Source organism: Poecile atricapillus, chromosome 17 (genome assembly GCF_030490865.1).
Source record: "Poecile atricapillus isolate bPoeAtr1 chromosome 17, bPoeAtr1.hap1, whole genome shotgun sequence".
In the NCBI taxonomy this organism is placed as follows: Eukaryota; Metazoa; Chordata; class Aves; order Passeriformes; family Paridae; genus Poecile; species Poecile atricapillus.
In genome coordinates this window covers 3,720,558-3,739,060 of record NC_081265.1, presented here as the reverse complement: position 1 = coordinate 3,739,060, position 18,503 = coordinate 3,720,558, and the positions used below count along the sequence as shown (strand labels likewise).

General features: G+C 41.7%; 2 protein-coding genes and 1 non-coding gene across 5 annotated transcripts in view; 1 reads left to right on the top strand and 2 right to left on the bottom strand.

Moving 5' to 3' along the window:
* Positions 1–8,992, bottom strand: part of ERN1 (endoplasmic reticulum to nucleus signaling 1) — a 32,256-nt gene extending 23,264 nt beyond the window's left edge. Inside the window, exon 1 of the mRNA XM_058852759.1 lies at positions 8,849–8,992. Within this exon, the coding sequence (XP_058708742.1) occupies positions 8,849–8,914 (66 nt within the window). The 5' untranslated portion in view covers positions 8,915–8,992. The remainder of the gene's footprint in view (positions 1–8,848) is intronic.
* A 2,101-nt stretch (positions 8,993–11,093) lies between these two features.
* On the top strand, positions 11,094–11,225 carry LOC131586036 (small nucleolar RNA SNORA50). The gene has a single exon (XR_009279082.1). It is a non-coding gene; the product is annotated as a small nucleolar RNA SNORA50 (small nucleolar RNA).
* An 878-nt stretch (positions 11,226–12,103) lies between these two features.
* Positions 12,104–18,503, bottom strand: part of TEX2 (testis expressed 2) — a 45,234-nt gene continuing 38,834 nt past the window's right edge. For all 3 annotated transcript variants that reach the window (XM_058852699.1, XM_058852697.1, XM_058852696.1), the window contains exons 9-12: positions 17,230–17,352; positions 15,269–15,478; positions 14,933–15,053; positions 12,104–14,113 (exon numbers count right to left, since the gene is read on the bottom strand). In XM_058852699.1, coding sequence (XP_058708682.1) covers positions 13,991–14,113; positions 14,933–15,053; positions 15,269–15,478; positions 17,230–17,352 — 577 coding nt within the window. In that variant the 3' untranslated portion in view covers positions 12,104–13,990. The remainder of the gene's footprint in view (positions 14,114–14,932; positions 15,054–15,268; positions 15,479–17,229; positions 17,353–18,503) is intronic.

The following is an 18,503-nucleotide window of genomic DNA, read 5'->3' as shown; positions in this document are numbered from 1 at the left end:
AGAACATCTCTTCTTTTAAATGTACAGACTGAACAATTTTCTTGCCCCTTTGAATTCAGTGATTTTTGGTTTGGTTTAGTTTGCTGTTAACATTGTGGATCTTGCTGTGCTAAATTCCTCTAGAAACAGACTGGGAAAAGCTTTAACATTTTCAATTTGATATCAAAGTCTTCTTGCACTAAAGTTAGGAGAAACCAGAGACAGGGCTGACCTAGGAGAGGACTGACAAATAGACCATTCAGTAAATTATGAAGAGTAAGGAAGTTCAGAGTAGTTCAGAGAACCCTCATGTCATTGTCAAACCCATTCTCATCCCAGGTACACAGAACATACTCTGCCAGGTTCAGTCCCCTAGAAATGAAGAGACATCAGCTGGGTGGAACCTGGATAAATACAACTGAACAATGACCAATAGTCTACTGTGGCTGAGACAGATGGAGCTGCAAGCATTGTCAGCTGCTTCTGAGCAAGGGCAAAATATTTAGGATAGATGCATCTTAAAGGCTGGAGAAGATGCATACTGTTAATTGTGTTAACTCTTAATTGTGTTTTTATACCTCATGTCTCCCAATATTGTCTTTCTGCAGTACAGAGTAAATAACTCTGTATTTTTTAGGAAATATGACCCATAAGTATGAGCACATCCACAGACACCTCTAGGAAAGCAGCTGGCTGCAGGGTTCAAATCTCCTTCATGTCTCATTCCAATTCATTCTGCCCCTGGGGAGCAGTTTAGTGCCACTGTTCTTCCTCCAGCCCAAGCAGCTTTTGAGCCTGGCCATTGCAGAACAAAGGAATTTTATTAAAAGGGCATCACACAAACATGGAGGACTCAGAACTACACAGTTATTGTGGGAACTGAGGTTCAGTCCAAGGTGTTCCATCACACAAAGCAGAAAAAGCATGTTAATTTAATGTCTGCTCTTCTTGCCTAAAGATGATCCCAGACATCCCAAGACTGACCCATTTCCATTTCCCAGGGCTCAAGGTTTTGCTCAAGTAACTTTTTATTTGCAGGCTGTATCTGCATTGCTCATCTGCGTGACACCTGCCACGTTTCAAAGTTTCACAGCTAAATATAGTTCTTAACCTACCCAGAATGAAAATGTATTCATTTTACATAATTAATTATGTCTTCAATTACTTATGGTAGAAGCCAATTACTGGTCATGTTAGAATTACTGCAAAGCAAAATACTTAATTGTCAAATTAAAATACAAGGAATAACTGTCTTTGAACAACTATACATTTTAGTGCAATCCAACTAAAGCATTATACTTTCAGGCAAAGCACAGAGCTAAAAGGATAATGTAACACAGTACTAACTAGCCAACACTCAGGTTGCACCTATAAATATTGTACATGCTTCTTTCCAACCATAATCAGCTGGAGAAGACAATTGTAAAACACACAGTGCAGAAAAAATGAAAGTACAAGTCAACAGTACACAAACCATAGATCAGAAATAATTACTGGAAGGCCAGAAAAAAAATGGGAGCAGTATCTTAACACATAAATATAATATTCATTACCTGATTGTTAAATTATGCAGGCTGCACAGCCATCTGCACTTAAATAAAATATTTACATCTGGGGTTAAACTTTGCAGTGTTTGTTCAAACAGGGATAGTGTATAACAGTTCCTCCCACGCTGCCCTATGAAACTGCAGCTCAAGATGTTACCGATCAGCACTGAGCTCACAGTTTAGTTTCAAGCCTAACAACCTGACTGGGTATAAGAGCAAACAGGGGCTCTGTTGTAAAGTTATGAGTACTCAGTCATTTGTATTATTACTTTTGTTAAACTATTGTAGCCACTGTATCAAAATAATTAATGAAAATTTTGTCCTTTAGGTCTTTTGTACACAAATTCCCCAAACATCTTAGGATGGTGTAGTTGATTTATCATCATTAGTCCAGTCCTTAAATCAGCATTTAACAAGCCAGATTCCCTGCAACCAGAGGGGGAAGACACAACCCACACTCCACTATTATAACCCTGCAGGGCTGAATCATCTGATTGTGAGGCTCAGTTTAGTGAACACAGTGAAACTGCACCTAGAGTGAAACAGAGTAAGTTGAGCAAGAAAATACAACTGTTAAAGACAGGAAATTAAAACTATTCAAGTTCCTTTAAATTGCAGGTGGGAATTTGACACCCAGAATGTAATGACTAGTGTTGAAGGTTAGTTGCAAATAAATACAACATACAGAAAATCCAACACATCTTCTGTGCATACAGGCTTAAGATTGTTTTTCTATCTCTTATTCTCTGTACAAGCCTTATCTTTTATCTTCTTATCTCACAGAATCAGTATATTCTTCATAAACCATGTTCTCTTCCTGTCTTTGATTAAGAAATAAATGCATGTAACATTTTCACTAAAACTTTGCCTATAAAAAATAACCATCATGAGTATGGCCAGGTATCATATATCAGGAATACACAGTGTATAGAACAGTTAACACTTGAACATCTATTTATTGTGACACCAAGAATACAGAAATTGAGGAATTAAATGTGAACTCTGAAACTCTGATCAAAACATCAGTAACCAAGTGTTGTCTTCCAGATTATTGGCATTTCAGCAGGTTCCTAGGACTTGGGACCAAACAGAAAGTACAAACATGCTAAGGGTTCCTCTGCACGCTGCACTCAGAGTAGGAAAACATTTCTGTATTTCCCTCTAGTCACAAGCTCTACAACAGAGAAAGAAAACCATAGCTGAAGAAGCGTTCGTACAAGTTTCAGTGGGAAGCCAAATGAACACCTGACTGTTGCCTAGACAGTTCTAGATAGTTCTCAGATATGACCAAGATCATGAAATCACAACAGCTTTTTCTAATCTTTTCAGTGAAGGACCTTTGTGTGGGAGGGGAAAAGCACCAGTTCCAGCTACCATCCCATGGTGCCCGACTTGGTCAAGAGGAAGATGTGAACTTCCCTGGGATAGGAAGGACTCGTGGCATTCACAGGCACCACGGGAACAGTGCCCTGAAAGAGCCATTAGGTCTCTCCAGATGGGGAACCCACCTGCCCTGCTCCCTGTCCAAGGAGTTTCACTGGGACTGAAACCAGCACAGAGGCACTGGGATTCCTCTGACAAGGAGATCCTGCCACATGCATGCATCGTTTTCCTGTAAAAAACACAGATTTTCTGATGTTTTCCCTCACCTCCCCCCAAAGTCTATGTTTAAATTTCACTGCTTCTGAAGGGCCTTCTTATATTCAACCATCAAAGCCACATTGATGTGGTCACTGCAACCCTGTGTGTTGAAGATAACATCTCCTTTGGGAAAGACTGAATATAGGGCAGATTTCATTAGTTCTTCCCTTCCTTCTAAATTTGTATTTGAACACAGATGAAATACATAAAACGCCATTATTAAAAATCTTCCATTCACTCCTAGTCTTCAGAGCACATGATATCATGCAGTTGACATTACCCAACTCAATAGGACACTGACCCTGGTGAAGCATTTGACCTAAATTTAAAAAATCCCCAATGATTCTGTAGATTTTGCTATGCAATATTACTCATTTATTTTGTTCAATATCTATGGTAGTCACTTGTAGAAGGCTAGGGAGTTAGTATAATAGTGTGGAAACAAGGTTTTATTCTTTCAAATTGCATCAAGCAATAGATATAAAATTGAACAGCTTATTTAAATAATTACTTGTGTTTCACCCAGACTGAGAAATTAAAAACACTTTATCTTGATTTTATTCATTACTTTTATCAGTTGCTAGAGACTGAAGTATCGAAGTTGCAAATATTGAATAGATTTTATTTTGAACACGAAGCTTTGTAATTAATTGATTCATGGATTAATTAAGGCCTGGTATTAGAACTGCAATGAAAAGGTACAAAAATAATATTAAAAATACCCGAATGTTTTCATTTTTCTGTGAAGCATGTAAGAGCTTTCTCCACCACAAAAAGACATTGTAATCTCAGTCCTGAGACAGACTCTGTAACAACTGGTAACGCAGATCCTGTCCTCCCTCCCTGCAAGGGTGAGGACCCAACTGTTGTGATGCCATGCAAATTCTTAAGACACTTTTATTTCATATTGCAATTCTATTTCTAGGAAGATACAACTGACTCCAAGAAAAATATGTCAGAACATGAGGCAACTAAGAAAAAATAACTTAATTAAATTAATAAAGAAAATGAGACACAAGGAAAACCTGGTTTGGTTCTTCTTTCATTTCATCTGAAACTGCAACATCCGTTTTAACAGATACCCTCTTTGGAATTCAGAAAGAGCTTCTACTGCCTTGACAGTCTGTACTTATAACAATCCTCCACATCAACAGCAATATAAGGTTAACGATTTACAGTATTTTGAAATTACTTGGGGACTGCTTTAGAATTAATTATAATAATTTAATTCAAAAGACAAATTTGCAAGCTCTTATGTCAAATTTGACATAAATTTTAAAGCTGACTGCTAATAATCCATAACAGCTTAAAATTTGTGACTAAACCAAAACCAATATTTTTAAGCTTGAATAGAAATATACTATCTAATAGAAAAATAAATTAACTTTATGTATACAAGTTAAATCTCCCATAAGAATCTTCCCCTCAGTCTAGATCTACCATATCTTTAGATAAAATGTTATATAAATCCAAGTAACAAAATTACTCAAAACAATTCTGAAGGACCTGGCAGTCAAGCAAAGGTCAGTGAAAGCTGTAGAACAAGTTCTGGTGTGTGTGTGGTGCAGTTCAGTGTCAAAGATGGTAACATCTCCTTTCACCCCAACAGCTCAAACATTTCTAAGGGTTAGGCAAGCAATGCCTTTGTTTGTTTTATTGTGTTAGAAGAAAACAGATCCCCATAGCAATAATTTTGTCCATTAATTCATCTGCTTATAAACACCATTCTTGAAATGAAGGTCACCATGTAGGCACAAATCCCACTGAAGTCAGTGGAAAAAGCAGATAGAAAACCAGGTCACTGAGTTCCTTGAGGTTACAGCTCTGCAAATATGTTTTGCTGTGGGGGTGATACCACAAGAGGTTCTTCAAGTATGAATAAAGAACAGGAAAACACTTCTCAGTGACCCTGGATGGGTGATGGTGTGTGCTGATTTCAAGAACTGTTACTGATTTCATAGAAATCATTGTGTGCTCATGAGTAAACAAACCAATGCCATGTCTTAGCAGGGGACTCTTTCCTGAGTCTCAAGTAGGAATACATATGCACCAAACTTAATGTGTTGTTGGGCTGATGGATGATAAAGGATGGTTTGCTAACTATAACGGCCCTCTAATTTCTTTGATAATGCCTGGCTTGCCCAACCAAAATGTTGACAACATACAAATTATCTCTCAAGGAAAAAAAACCTGATATTCCTCACTCCATACTTAGCCTCATCTACTTCAGGCCATACATTTGCATTTTACTCAAAAACCATTAAAAACTAACTTCAGCATTGACAGCACCAGACACTACTCATCACAATAACAAAAGGCCTATACCATCATTTATGCTACTGGAACCACAGCTGGTAAACCAGTAAGGATGCAAAACAAAATATTTTTAGATATTAGCACACACTGCAAGCACTTGGCAAATTCATTACAGAAAGCCTATGAATCATTACCCTGGTTTTGACAGCTATCTCATTACACTGCCAGGCTACAGGCTAAAACTCCCTGTGCATGATAAAACCAGGCCATGAAGAAAGTCTTTGTAAAAATCAGTAAACTACTGGGGGGGTGTTTTCCAGTATAACTAATAATGACATTAAGATATGAGAGTTGACAAAAAATATGTTTTATCTTCTTTAGAAAGTGAAATCAAATCTTCAGTTTTTTTAATCTTAAAGTGAATTCTAACATGTCTGTTAGCCATTTCTCATCACGGTCTAACCCAGTTCAGTGAGTTCTCATTCACACACCCATTCATCCTGCAATGGAAAACAGAACAGCACAGGAGGTCAGCTCCACTTGTTCCCTGCCTGGACTCACCTTGGAGTGGTCTCTCCGCCAGGAACTTCCAGCTGTGCTTTCACATTTGATTCTCTGTGTAAAACCCAAGTGTATTTCAATAGCCACAAGATCACCAACAACCCAAATGACAGCAGAGTTATAAACACATTAATTTATACTCCAGGACAGAGTTGTCCATGATAATTTAGGTGCGCAAGACAAATTTACATTTCCCTCCCCCACCAAAAAACACTCTAAACCAAACTATACTATTTTTTTGGAGCAACCAAGGAGATCCACAACTCTAATAAAACATGTGTTAATAAACTCAGTGCTTGAACATGTCCTCTGTAAACCTTCTGCTGTCTCACACGGGTTTTCACACCTATCAGTTCCCTGGCCAAACACTGAGATAAGGAACACACCAGAAGAAACAGCACCTGGCTGAGGCCTGGGTTTTTCCATGTCAGGTGCTGCCTATACAGTGTAACCCAGCACTGAAACCCGTCCCACTGGCTGCAGGAGGGGACAGACCCATGCTCTAAATGCCACTTTAATCCCAGGGAGGTTGGTATTTTTCAGTTGCACTGACTCCACATTAAAAGAGAAACAAACACAGTTTGGAACATCCCAGGGCTCATAAAACCAAGGGATTTTTCACTCTAAAGAGAGCTGTACATCATTACTGTGTAATAATGATAGCAACTGTAATTTACTGACAGCTCTACTGCATTTCTCATTACTCTGAGATTTCACCCTTTTTCATATGCACCCATGCACTGGAGGCCAGTTCCAAGAGGTGCAAACCGTGTCACCCAAATAGCAAGAAACAGCATTTTCCTGTCTGTAAAGAACAGTCAGGAAAAGAAGACCTTGTATGAACTTATACAAACTAAAAGAAACAGTATTAGAGGTGGGATATTAGGTAACAAAGAGTACATCTATCAGCCAAAGAAGTTAGGGAACAGCAGATCACCACCACTACTCTTAGAAGAAATCTACAGAAAAAACAATCTGCAAAATCTTTAGGCAACCTAGTGTTTTCACATTACCTCAACACCAAAATTGTATGCCAGTCTTTCTCATGGGAGTTTATTATTCAAATCATAAAACATGAACAGTTTTAAATAAGCCTCCAAAGTTAAATGGATTATTCACAGGTAAGATGACTGGTAGTAAGCTCACAGAAACGAAAACTAGCTCTGAAAAGTGACTGAAGTACAGAACAGATTTCAACTTGGAAGTCATGGTGAGGATTCTACAGCTGGCAGAGGAAAAAGACCACAGTAAGAGCCAAGAAAACAAACAGAAATTAAGAACTCAGACACTGATCTCAGGTGAGATGGTAGGGCAGGAAAGAGGGAAGAGTGAAATCTAGAGAAAAAATGGGCTGAATTCTGCCAGGGCATGAGTTTGATTTCTTGTGACTATGCAAGTAAAATTATACAAAATTTAGTAATAATCTGTTGATGTAAAAATATTTTAGGTATTTAAAAATATTTCTTAATGTTCTTAATCAGGACTGCTTCTAAAACTCAGTGAGTTTCAAATCAGCATTTTCCTTGCAAAATCTGAAACCCAAACCTGTGAAGACCATGAAAAGACGTCAGTCCAGCCTTACAGTCCAGTCTAAGACAAACACATTAGCAGTCTATAATAAAGATTGTAAAGTAATTTTTGTTGACAGTCTGCATTTAATTTTTTCCAGTTTCCTAATGAAGTAACAAGAGTAGGTATGTTACCAGCTTAACTACTAATGTGTTTACTTTACTTCTAAAGAAGGGGAGTGGAGCAAATATTATATCCCAGGTGAAAAACAAAGCCTTCAGCTTTGCTTAACCTGAACTAGAACCCCATATATTACAGCAGATTTTTCAGGTAACAATGAACAATCCATCAAAGAACATAACCTAAAGCTTTCTTGTGCTACACTTGACTATAATGGAAACAGTGAATGCCAGATGGCCTTTTCATTGTCTCCTGATCTGGAGAACCTGCTAACAAGGGCACCTTTCAGAAGTGAATTTCTGAAGTTAGCTATCCATCTCAGTACACGCACAGCAGACAGCACCCACTGTAAAGCAAACTGTTTAAAATTATTACCTCTGTAAAAATAATCTGCTCAGCATTCCATCTGCTTTGCACCAGTTTCCCCATTCCATGTGATTTTATTGCTCCACCTATTGCAATACCTTATAACCAACCTGGTTATTTTTAAGAGGTTTTGTAGGGCCGTGACTCGTGCACTTTGTCTTTCACCTTTGAATTTAAAAGTGTGGGTTTGGATACCAACCAAGCACATGTACATTAATGCACATTGCTGCATTTGCTCTGGAAACAGAATGACCAAAATGCCAAGACAGTAAAGGGGGTATGCAGCCAGTCACGTGTATTTGGTTATCAATACATATACAATGTGTAGGTTTTTTTCCAGAAAAAAAACAAACCCCCTCACTCATTAAGGGACAGAGCAGACCTTCTAGCATGTCTCATTGGTTCCTGACCCATCTACATAGTTTCAGTTTACAAAAGTTTCTTTGTACTACTGTTTCAAAAGTTTCTCTGTGCTACTTTTTACAACTGCCTCGTGGGAAATTAACTGCATTTTTATATTGCGAGGATTGTGATATACACGTCCAGGTTACATGCCAGGTGGGGCACAGCTGCAGGTACACGGCTGTTGGGCTGGGTCAGGCTATGGGGCTGCAGCCCCTCGCCTGCGCACTCAGGGGCACAGGGCATTAGCGACAGTGGACAAGGAGGTGTGTTGGCTCTGCGGGCACCCAGCCTTACGCCAGCAAACCTTGGCTTACCCCGGCGGGAGTTCCCGCAGCTCCCCTCCCGCGGCCTTCCCGTGCCCCGACTGCCCCTGCCCTTCCCCGGCCCAGCGGGCCCGGGCTTACCGCGAGTCTCGGCTGGAGCAGCAGCAGCGCGGCCAGGCTGAGGAGGAGGCGGCGGAGCGGCTCCATGGCTGCACCGCGGGGCCGCACCCCCCGCACGGCGCTGCCTCCGGAGCGGCGCGTCCGGCGCTCCCCGCGGCGGGCGGGGCGGGCTCAGGCACCGCCCGGCCGGGACACGCACGTCACCCGCGGGCGGACGGGCCGCGCCGGGGACCGCGCTTAGGGACCGCCGGGGCAGCCGCCGGGTGGGGGCCCGGGAGCTGCCAGAGATGCTCCGCGGCTTCGCGCTGGAGCCTCCCCGTTCGCGTGAGCCCCGACCGACCCGCCGGCCGCTCCGGGGCTCGGCTGGCAGCCCCATGGGGAACCGCGGGGTGCCGTGACAGCTGGCTACTGCTGCTTTGTTTTTATTTTAAAAATACCTAAATTCAGGCAGCACCAGTCAGTCACTTCCCTCCCCCGGCACCACCCTGCCCGGAATAATTGGGTGGGCAGGCGTTGGAAGGGGCTGCCCAAGGGATGTGGTGGAGTGACCATACCTGGAGGTGTTTGAGGCATCTGGATCTGGCACTGAGTGATATTTAATGATTTTGGGGCTACAGTGGCAGTGCTGGGTGGATGGTTGGACTTGATGATCTTAAAGGTCTCTTCCAAACTTGATGACTCTGTGATTCTTGTTTTCCTACTGGTCTTGTACTCTCAGAACAGATCATGCCAAATGTATTTGGCATAACTCCTGCCTTTGACAAACTCGCTGTTGACCCTGTGCCTTGCAAGTCCTTAAATAAATGCAAAAAAAGCCCCAACACGCCCCTTTGAACAAAAAAACAGGTCCAGGCTTCTCTGAACAGATAAAAATAAACACAAAAAGTATTGAGCCAAATGGAAGAGTCTTTAAACAGAAGAGAGTAAATTTAGAGTGCCTGGCAAAGGCCCAGTGTTCAGCCACCTCTTTATATAACAAAGCCACTTTGTCCTTGTACATACTGTTTGCTTTTTAACAGTGATATCACTAATGGAGCTGCAGGGCACATGGAGTTCTGGGCATGCCATATGCACACACCAGCTCCCACAGTGAGTGTGCCTTTGATGGTGCCAAATGTAATAATCACCCAGAATCACAGAACATCCTGACCTGGAAGGGGCCGAGGATCATCGAGTTCAGCCTGCACAGGACACCCCAACAATCCCACCCAGTGCCTCAGGGCCTTGTCAGAATGACAACCTGACCTGTAAGTCTGAATACATAAAAATATGCTGGAGCTACAAACCAAACAGTGATTCCAGTTGTCTTATGCGTTTCTTTATGGTGGCCTTGACTTTTAAGAATTTGTGCCAAGTGAGAATAAGCAAACACCTAAACACAGTGTGTGCTGTGGCAGCAGCACTCTGCTACATAACAGGAGGAATTTATCAGTTGCTGTATAAACGCTGTGGTGTGCCAGATCCAAACTGGAATTATTTCACAAGAGTGTTTTCCATGGCCTCACAGGAGATTAAAAAAAAAATAAAACCGTTATGAGGTAGGAGGAGAGGCGAGTGTTGGTGAGCACCCTCACCTCCCAGCTGCTCCCCTCAGGAACCACCTCGGCACCTGCTTTACCAGGGCAGATCTGACCGGGGCCCACGCTTTTTTATTTTTAATACTGAGCCCTGTTTTTTCATAGCAATAAAGCATTAGAGCAAACTAGAAAGCGTACTATTGTTCCTGAAAAGGCGAAAAGCTGCCTCACACAGCTGGGGGGGCGACAAGGAGCCACCAAGCCCCCTCAGACCCTCAGCTTCACCACCCCGCAACGCCCCGCCCATTGCCCTCACACGGGCCCGCCCACCCGCACGCGCAACTGCACCCAAATCAGCACGTGCCCCTGGATTCCAATCCTATTGGGCGAGACGAAGAGGGCAGGGCTAACCCCTCTATAAAAGACAGCGCGGCGGATTCTGGGTCTTTCTTTCGGCGTGGCTGGTGAGGTGAGCGCCTTGGTGGGAGCGGAGCGGGCGGATGGGTGGAGAGGCCGGGCCGCGGTGATGTCTCTTGACACGTGTTAGACTGCTGACATACATGAAGCAAAACTACTGCTGAGCGCCCCGGCTGTGCCCACCCTGCGGGGCGGCCGGGGTGTGCAGCATCAATAACCTCCCATTTCTCTCTCGGTGTTTTGCAGGGCCCGTGCGGCGACCGGCGGCCGGGAGCGGCAGTAAATAAAGCTGTATCACCCAGATCGTGTCCGGCTGGTTCTTCCGCGCGTGTCTGCACTGCCTTTGACCCGGCGGTGCCCGCCTGGCGCCGCCGGCCAAGCAGCGGTGCTACAGCGAAGTGCTTGTTCATAACTGGCGCTGCTCGGCCCTACCCGGGCTGCGCTTTTAAAAGCAAGTGACATTTGTATGTGAGTGTGTGTCCCCCTCGCGGGGACACAGCGGTGGGGTCCGCGGCGGGTTCCAGATCCTGCTGCCTGCCCTTCCTGCAAGGGGAGCCCGTTCCGGGCGGGAGGGCGGTGCCAGAGCCGTTCGCTCAAACCGGCGGCGGTCAGTGCGACTGAACGAGGCGACGAGTTCCTTTAGTATTCAAGGTTCAGTTGTAAAAACGACTTTTAAAAAATGAAACGAAAGTCACGGGATTCCTGCCTTGCTGTTGCAGGAGTAGAGCAGCTGAGTGAACCGGGTTGGAGGCAGGAGAAATGCATCCAGGGCTGGGGGTCATCCATGCACGTGGTCCAAAAAAAAGCTGAAAATCAGTATTTTACTGCCATGACTAACCTGCAGCTTTTTAAAGGGCCACTCTTTTTTAAATATGTTAATACTGGGAAGTGCAGCATTTTCTGTCAGTACACAAAAGATCTGTAACCACACAGGATTAGACACACAGGAATAAGGCAGTGTCTGGGCAGACTGTAAGGGTGAATTAAGCTCCCAGAAGCTCTTAAAGGTGGCAGAAATGAATATGTCTGCTCTGTAACTGCTGGTAATCGTTTCACAGTTTTACCAGGTCTGCAAACATGTTCTGAAAAGCATAATCCTTATTAATACTGACTGCTGTGGTGAACCTTAGTTTTATGACAGTAAAATTGACTTTAGCTTTTCCTTCTAGAGCTCAGCACTGGTTAACCCTAAAACTGCCATGCCACAACCACCATGTACATCTATATAAAAGTCTGCAAAGCACAGGGTGCACTCGAATTAGGAAGCTGCCTTTCTAATGAAGTTTTTAAAACAACTTGCACTAGATAGTGGCTAAATGCCATAGAAATAAAATTTACTGAATTGTTCGACATGGGATAAATTTATTTAATAAAACAAAGCAAGCAGATTGTAGTTACCCACAGTTTATGAAGTGCAATATGACTATCTTGTGTAATAAGTCTAAATCTGTTTACACATTAGTGCATCTAGTCCTTTGACTTTAGTTATTGCACATAGAAATTAACTCATATAAAAGACCTGCGTACAAGACATGCAGACTTCATGAAAGGCAAATAATGCCTACAGAATCAGCAAACCCCAGAATATACACAGCCTGGAATGGTCAAGGAGGAGTTCAGGTAACAAATATAACTACTAATATTTCAATTAAAGGTAACCAAAATAGGTGTTCAAATATAGAATTAATTTTAAATATATTAAATGCTAGTTTTCTTTCAGGCAAGGTGCTGTTTAAAAAACCTTCAATATAATAGTTTCATTTAGAGATGGTAAATCATCAAGTTATACATGGAAATTTTGATTTACATCAAATGTGACAACACAACTTACAAAAAATTTCTTTAAAAATTACTTAAAAACAAAAAATCATGTTATAAAAGGAGAGCCAAAACTCACCTTCTTTGTAAACTAAAACATTTTCTGATATCCATGAACAGTTGGCAACACTCAGTATCAGAAAAATATTATGTGTTAAGGAGTGGATATGTAGTGTTCAAACCTTGAATTTACTGCATACATTTAGCCTTGATTCATTACACCTGACAAATAAAAGGCAGTTTCCCCTTCCCCTTTAGTTTTGGCCACTAATTAGCAGAAAGAGTCTTTAATCATGATCAGCTCAAACAACCACAATGCTTGAAGTCCTATGCCACAAAGTCCAAGAAACCAATGCATGGGGGTCAAAATCTGTCAGCCACAGCTGCTTCCACAAGCACCAGGTGCTGTTGTGTCTGGGGCTGTAACTGAGGATCTGGGCCATGCTTTGGGTGTAAACACAGTGCAATGGAAAAGACTCACAGCAACAAACTCCTGTCAGAAGTCGGTGTTTCATCACAGCAAGAGGCTCTATGCACAGTTAGGTCACTACTCCTGGAGATGTGCAGTGTTGACACTTGGTGTGTGTGCTCATGTTTCTAGAAACATTCAGAATTAATCAGGAACCAAGGTGATTGTACCTCACTATAAGGCGGCTTGCTATGGTTTGGTCTCATGGCTTTACCAACTTTTTTTTCCTCATTCACTAAAATCTGACAGTCTCACCTTCACTGATAGTTGTGTGTTTTATGGCTAATTGCTTCCCAAAAAAAAGCACAAGTTCTGTATGAAAAAAGTAATGTGTATACAGCACATTGAATCACAATATTACCTATACATCCAATTTACATTCTTTTATCCTGAAAGCATTTCATATTTCGATTGCTTGACACAAGCTATTGACTGCAGAAGTGAAAGAACATAAAACAGTTCATTCTACACCTCCAACTGCCTGAGAAAGAAAAATATTCTTCCAGTTTTATAAATTCATTCCTTATTTAGGATTTTTTCCATTTGGCACGCAGTTCCTTTGCTGCCAAACAACTTTTCAATGCTTTAATGCACATTAACATAGCATGAAAACAAGCTGAACAAAAGGTGCATCAACAAGCTCCTTGATCTGTTACATTTGAGTTCCTCCTCCCTCCCCACAAAGAACAGGTCACCTCAGCCTCCCAGTTAAAATCCTGAGGGCAGCCAGTACAAAAATAAATCAACAACGTAATGGAATGGAACTTCATGTAGCTGAAGTACACGGGAACAATAACCAGGCAAGTGAGCACACAGGAAGGGGCACAGGCAGTCTTTGGGAGGGGGAAAAGTGGCACAAGTTAAGGATGAGAACTACAGCACAGTTTATAAAACCATGAGAGTAACTTTTATAATACTGTAAACTGCAAGAGTCTTCACATGTCATGGTTGATCAGAGGCCTCCGTGCTCAGTTCTTGAGGAGGGCATGTGGAGGAGCGGGGATCCATGGCTGAGTGCATTAAAGGAATATAGACATCATCCATGTTTGGCATAACAAAGATTTTCTAGGAAAAAGATGCAGTGAAATGAAGTTACATTATATATGTCACTTGAAACCATAGTTTTCTAATTTTAGTTTAAAAAAATGCAACACATTTACAGAGAAAACCTCAAGCTCTGCATTGAGTCAGTGCAGTGCCCATTAACAAAAGATTTTGTTGTGTTACAGTTGTAAATGAAACCCAGAAATATGAATATCTCTGCATATGTCATTCAATTAAAGTGGAACTACAGGAAACATCACCAACTTTTCTTAATTGCTTTCTCAGCTCTTACCCATCCATATACTTTCAAAATGCACTTTTACTGAAATAACTGGTTTTGATTTCTGGTTGACTGTATAGGTCCAGAATTGAGCTAGTCACTATTCTTATCCTACATGTATTTGGAGGGGGCTTCTTCCTTTTTACACTATGGTCAATGTGATTTTTTAAAAATTACTTTAAAGGAAGTAAAAGAGGAAGTTGTGCCTTAATTTTTTATTAAAATTATCTTAATTTTAGGCAATAGTTTGTCCCCCTATCATCTAAGAACATGTGGGATCATGTTCTTATTTGAGTACTATATATTTTACCATGGTATCTATTTCAAAGAAATGTCATTTTCATCTCTGAAATAGATTTTCACCCAGGTCTACACATGAGTCTTGAGACCATCCCAGCAGTCAGTTTCAGCTGAGTACTCAACATCTATCCAACTGGCTGGGAGCAGTGAAGGACATGACTAGTTATAAATTAAATAGGAGACATTTGAAAATTAAACACCTCACCCCTTTAATTGACCAAAACTATCATCAATTAAAGGAGAATGTAAAGGAAACACACCTGGAACTCCTGTTCCAGTTTCCTCGCTATCCAGTCTGTAACATGAACCAGAGTCACTTCTCTCTCACCGAGTTTTGGCCGTGCTTTTAACTCCAGGTAGGGAGGCCTTCGGAAGCCGTACCTCAGGAGAGAACACAGAGCAGGATTTATTACACACACCCTAACAAAATAAGTACTTAAACCTGTAAGAATATTCTCTTAATAACAGTTCCTACTTCATTTGCTACTAATTTGTACCTTGCCCAGAACCCACTTGAGCCAGGCTTTACTTTTTTCCTAGTTGCAACCCCTCAGGTTACACAACTGAAACACTGCCCAGCTCTGAGCTCCTCTTACCATATTCTGTCAGTGGGTGGAGGTGGAATGTTAATCACTAGTGTTCCTCTGCACTCCTGTACTTCAACTGTTAGCAGCAATGGAGTATTGGAGACCTCTTCAATTTTCTTCTTAATAAACTCAGTCTCTGTTGCTTTCTGAAAGTATTTTGACTTTGTAATTTTATCCACAATTCTCATGATTTTACTTGTTCGATGTCCTCCAACGTACCTTTAGATAGAGAATAGAAAAAGAAAATCAAAATAATTTTCTTAACCCTATTTGCAAAGACAGACATGGATTTTCTATTAAATCATTAAAGTTTTTGATATAAAAGTTCTGAACAGATATGTGGCCAAGCAGTATGTCCTAGGGCTTGCACCCAGCAGCTGTATTCTGTCAGCTACAAGTGTCTGGCAGAAACTCCTTCCCAGATAGCACTGGAAACACAGCATTTTTTAAAACTGCAAATACACTTAGATCATTTATGCCAGCAAGCTGGCATGAGAAATGACAACTTGTCTACTACCAATCCAAAAAAATTGTCAAGACACTGATGCACCAAGATGTGCACAAATCAGCAGCATAGAAAGCCCAACCATTGTGTCTAATTATTTAACTGTGTGTGCTGAACAAAAATGTTCTAATTTTAAGGTACTGTAGCATTTATGAATATAAGGACGCTGAAAAAGAAGAGGAAAACAGTTTTGGCAGTGGGTGGAATGATATTCCAAAAATGGTTAACTATGTCTGCAGAAAGTGAGCTTTTCCTGGCAATTGTGTCAGACAGCATTCCTGGCTTTTGAAACAGACGCTTTAAGGGCTGAATATGTCTTTTCTTACCCCTATCTCATGTTGGAATTACACACTCCAAAAATAGCACATTTGGTATTTTCCACACACTATATCATGTCTAATTGTGGCTCTTGGTGTTACATAGCAGAGATAATCTTTGTAAGGAAATGACATTTTCCTATCCAGGGAAAAAATAAAGTTATTCTTACACAAATTTCTATAGTTTTTTCTTTATCACAACATAAGACAAAAAACTGTTCAGCTGATATTTTTTTGAGTACTTCACATGAAGATTCTTCATTCTCCCTCTTTGTCCTCTTAATAAAGAGTTCTTTATACGATTTATGAATTTCAAGGAGATGTTAAATGCATCAATTGCAGTAATTCAAACAATTCTTCACACAATTTTCAAAAGTGTTCAGGAGTAAAATACTAAAATTCTCTGGAACACTTTGAATAAGTCATAAGTCTTCTGGTATATTCACTGTAAAAATCACTTGGATGTGTTCAGACATAGAAAACATTGTGATCATCTCAGACATTCTGGGCTCAGACATTCAGCTTTCTCACTGCATGGCATAATTGCAATCAGATGCAGAAAGCAAAAAATCAGAGCTGCAGCCAAAACAAGGAATGATGTGGCATCACTGATGTTGGGAAATTTTCTCTGAAATCCAGGCACAGCATCAGAGGGCAGTATTGCACAGCCCAGACACATGAAGTCCTCAAGGAAAAAAAAAAACAAACCCACAAAACTGAGCAAGAAAAACGGGCTTGAGTAACAGTTGTTTTCTTAAAGAAAAGAAAATGGAATGCTGGAACTAAGGGATAGGCAGGATCAGTGTAGGGGTAATACTGCCTAGAGAGGGTTTCAAGTTTTCACACAAAATCCTGTTCTTGGCTCTGCTACCAGGTAGCACATGCTAGGAAGGACCCCAGAGCCTCTCTGGCCTCTCAGGAATCCAGTAGAGAAGGGTCTGGGAGGTGCCCAGGGCAGCTGGGAGCAGTCCCTGCAGGGCTGGAGTGAACAGGGCTTCGGTGCTGCCCTCTGCCCTGGGAAAGGGCAACTGGGGTTGCTTCATTGCTTGGACACACTCACACTCTGCCATTCTGGGAGACAAAGAGCATCACAGGACTGGCACCATGTATCAGGCGTGGGGGGAGAGAAGGATTAACAAACAGCTCACCCTTCTGCTCCTGGGGTCACCTGCTTCTCTCCTGCCAGCTCAGGAGCATCATCTTCCTCTGAAGAGCCAGCACTGGAGGATTCCTCATCGCTGTCTGCAAGACAATATGCCCTTGGCCTGAAACTGAAACAATGCAATTTCCAGGTCAAATGTAATATCCTTAAATAGCTATTCCTTCTGAACAGCTTTGGCTGACATTACAGGTAACTGTCCCCTTCCCTCTTTTATAAATGCTATCTAAAAGAACAAAACCAAAACCACTCTAAAGCCAGTCTGGCAGAACCAGCTTTCAAATAAGAAATCTCTTTTCCCCAGTGGAACATAATCCTTCATGAATGAGGCTGGCACGGGGGTGGCTATTCTACATATTCAAATCAAATGCGGAGATTATTCTAAATACATTTGGAAGCATCTCTGTTGCTGCTCATGGTTTTCCATGAGTTGAGCAGAATTAGGGTTGGACAAATAACTTTGTTTAAATGTTGTGGGGAAAAAAGTGAAGTAATAAACAAGTGTTTTGGATACAAAATACCACACAGTAGAGACTAATTCCTAGACTTAAACTGTGGAAGGTTTTACATACACAATCACAAGAAAAATTTCAAATCTTTTAAACGGATTTAAATGAGAGAAGGATACAGTGGATACACTTCAGAATTAACAGATCTCTACTGAATCCAAGAGCTTGAAACAGTTACACAACAGAGGCTTCAAAAGCATATGGCTTTAGCCCTAGGGACTACACCCAGGAATATAATATTCTACTTTATAGCTGTGTCTTCTTTTTGTGTGTATGTGTGTGTGTATTCTTGGAAATGTATTTGAAGCATTAATAACCTCACACAGGGCATGGACTGAGGCCACTGCCTGTTATTCTGTATGCAGAACAAACTGGTGGTTGCTGCATGAAGTCCTAATGTAAAGGGACAATTCAGGTGAAGCCCACAGTGCACAAGACTCCTTCCCCACTGGAACAATAATCCCAGGACCTGTCCACACTGAAGCATTTCCTACCCAGGCTACGGAATCAGAATCACAAACCTCTTCCTATCCAGAGCAGCATTTTGTACCTGCAGAGGAGTGAAGGAGCAAACCAAAGTGAGCCACCTCCCCGAGGACATGGGGGTGGTGGGTGGTGCCTCTCACTGGCCCAAATAGCAATGCTGGAGCTGTTCCTCACAGAAATTCATGTTTTTAGGTCAGATTCAAACTACATGTTGTCCACCACGGTGTGACCTCACTACTTCTCTTTCCTGTGCACGTTGTAGCGTGCT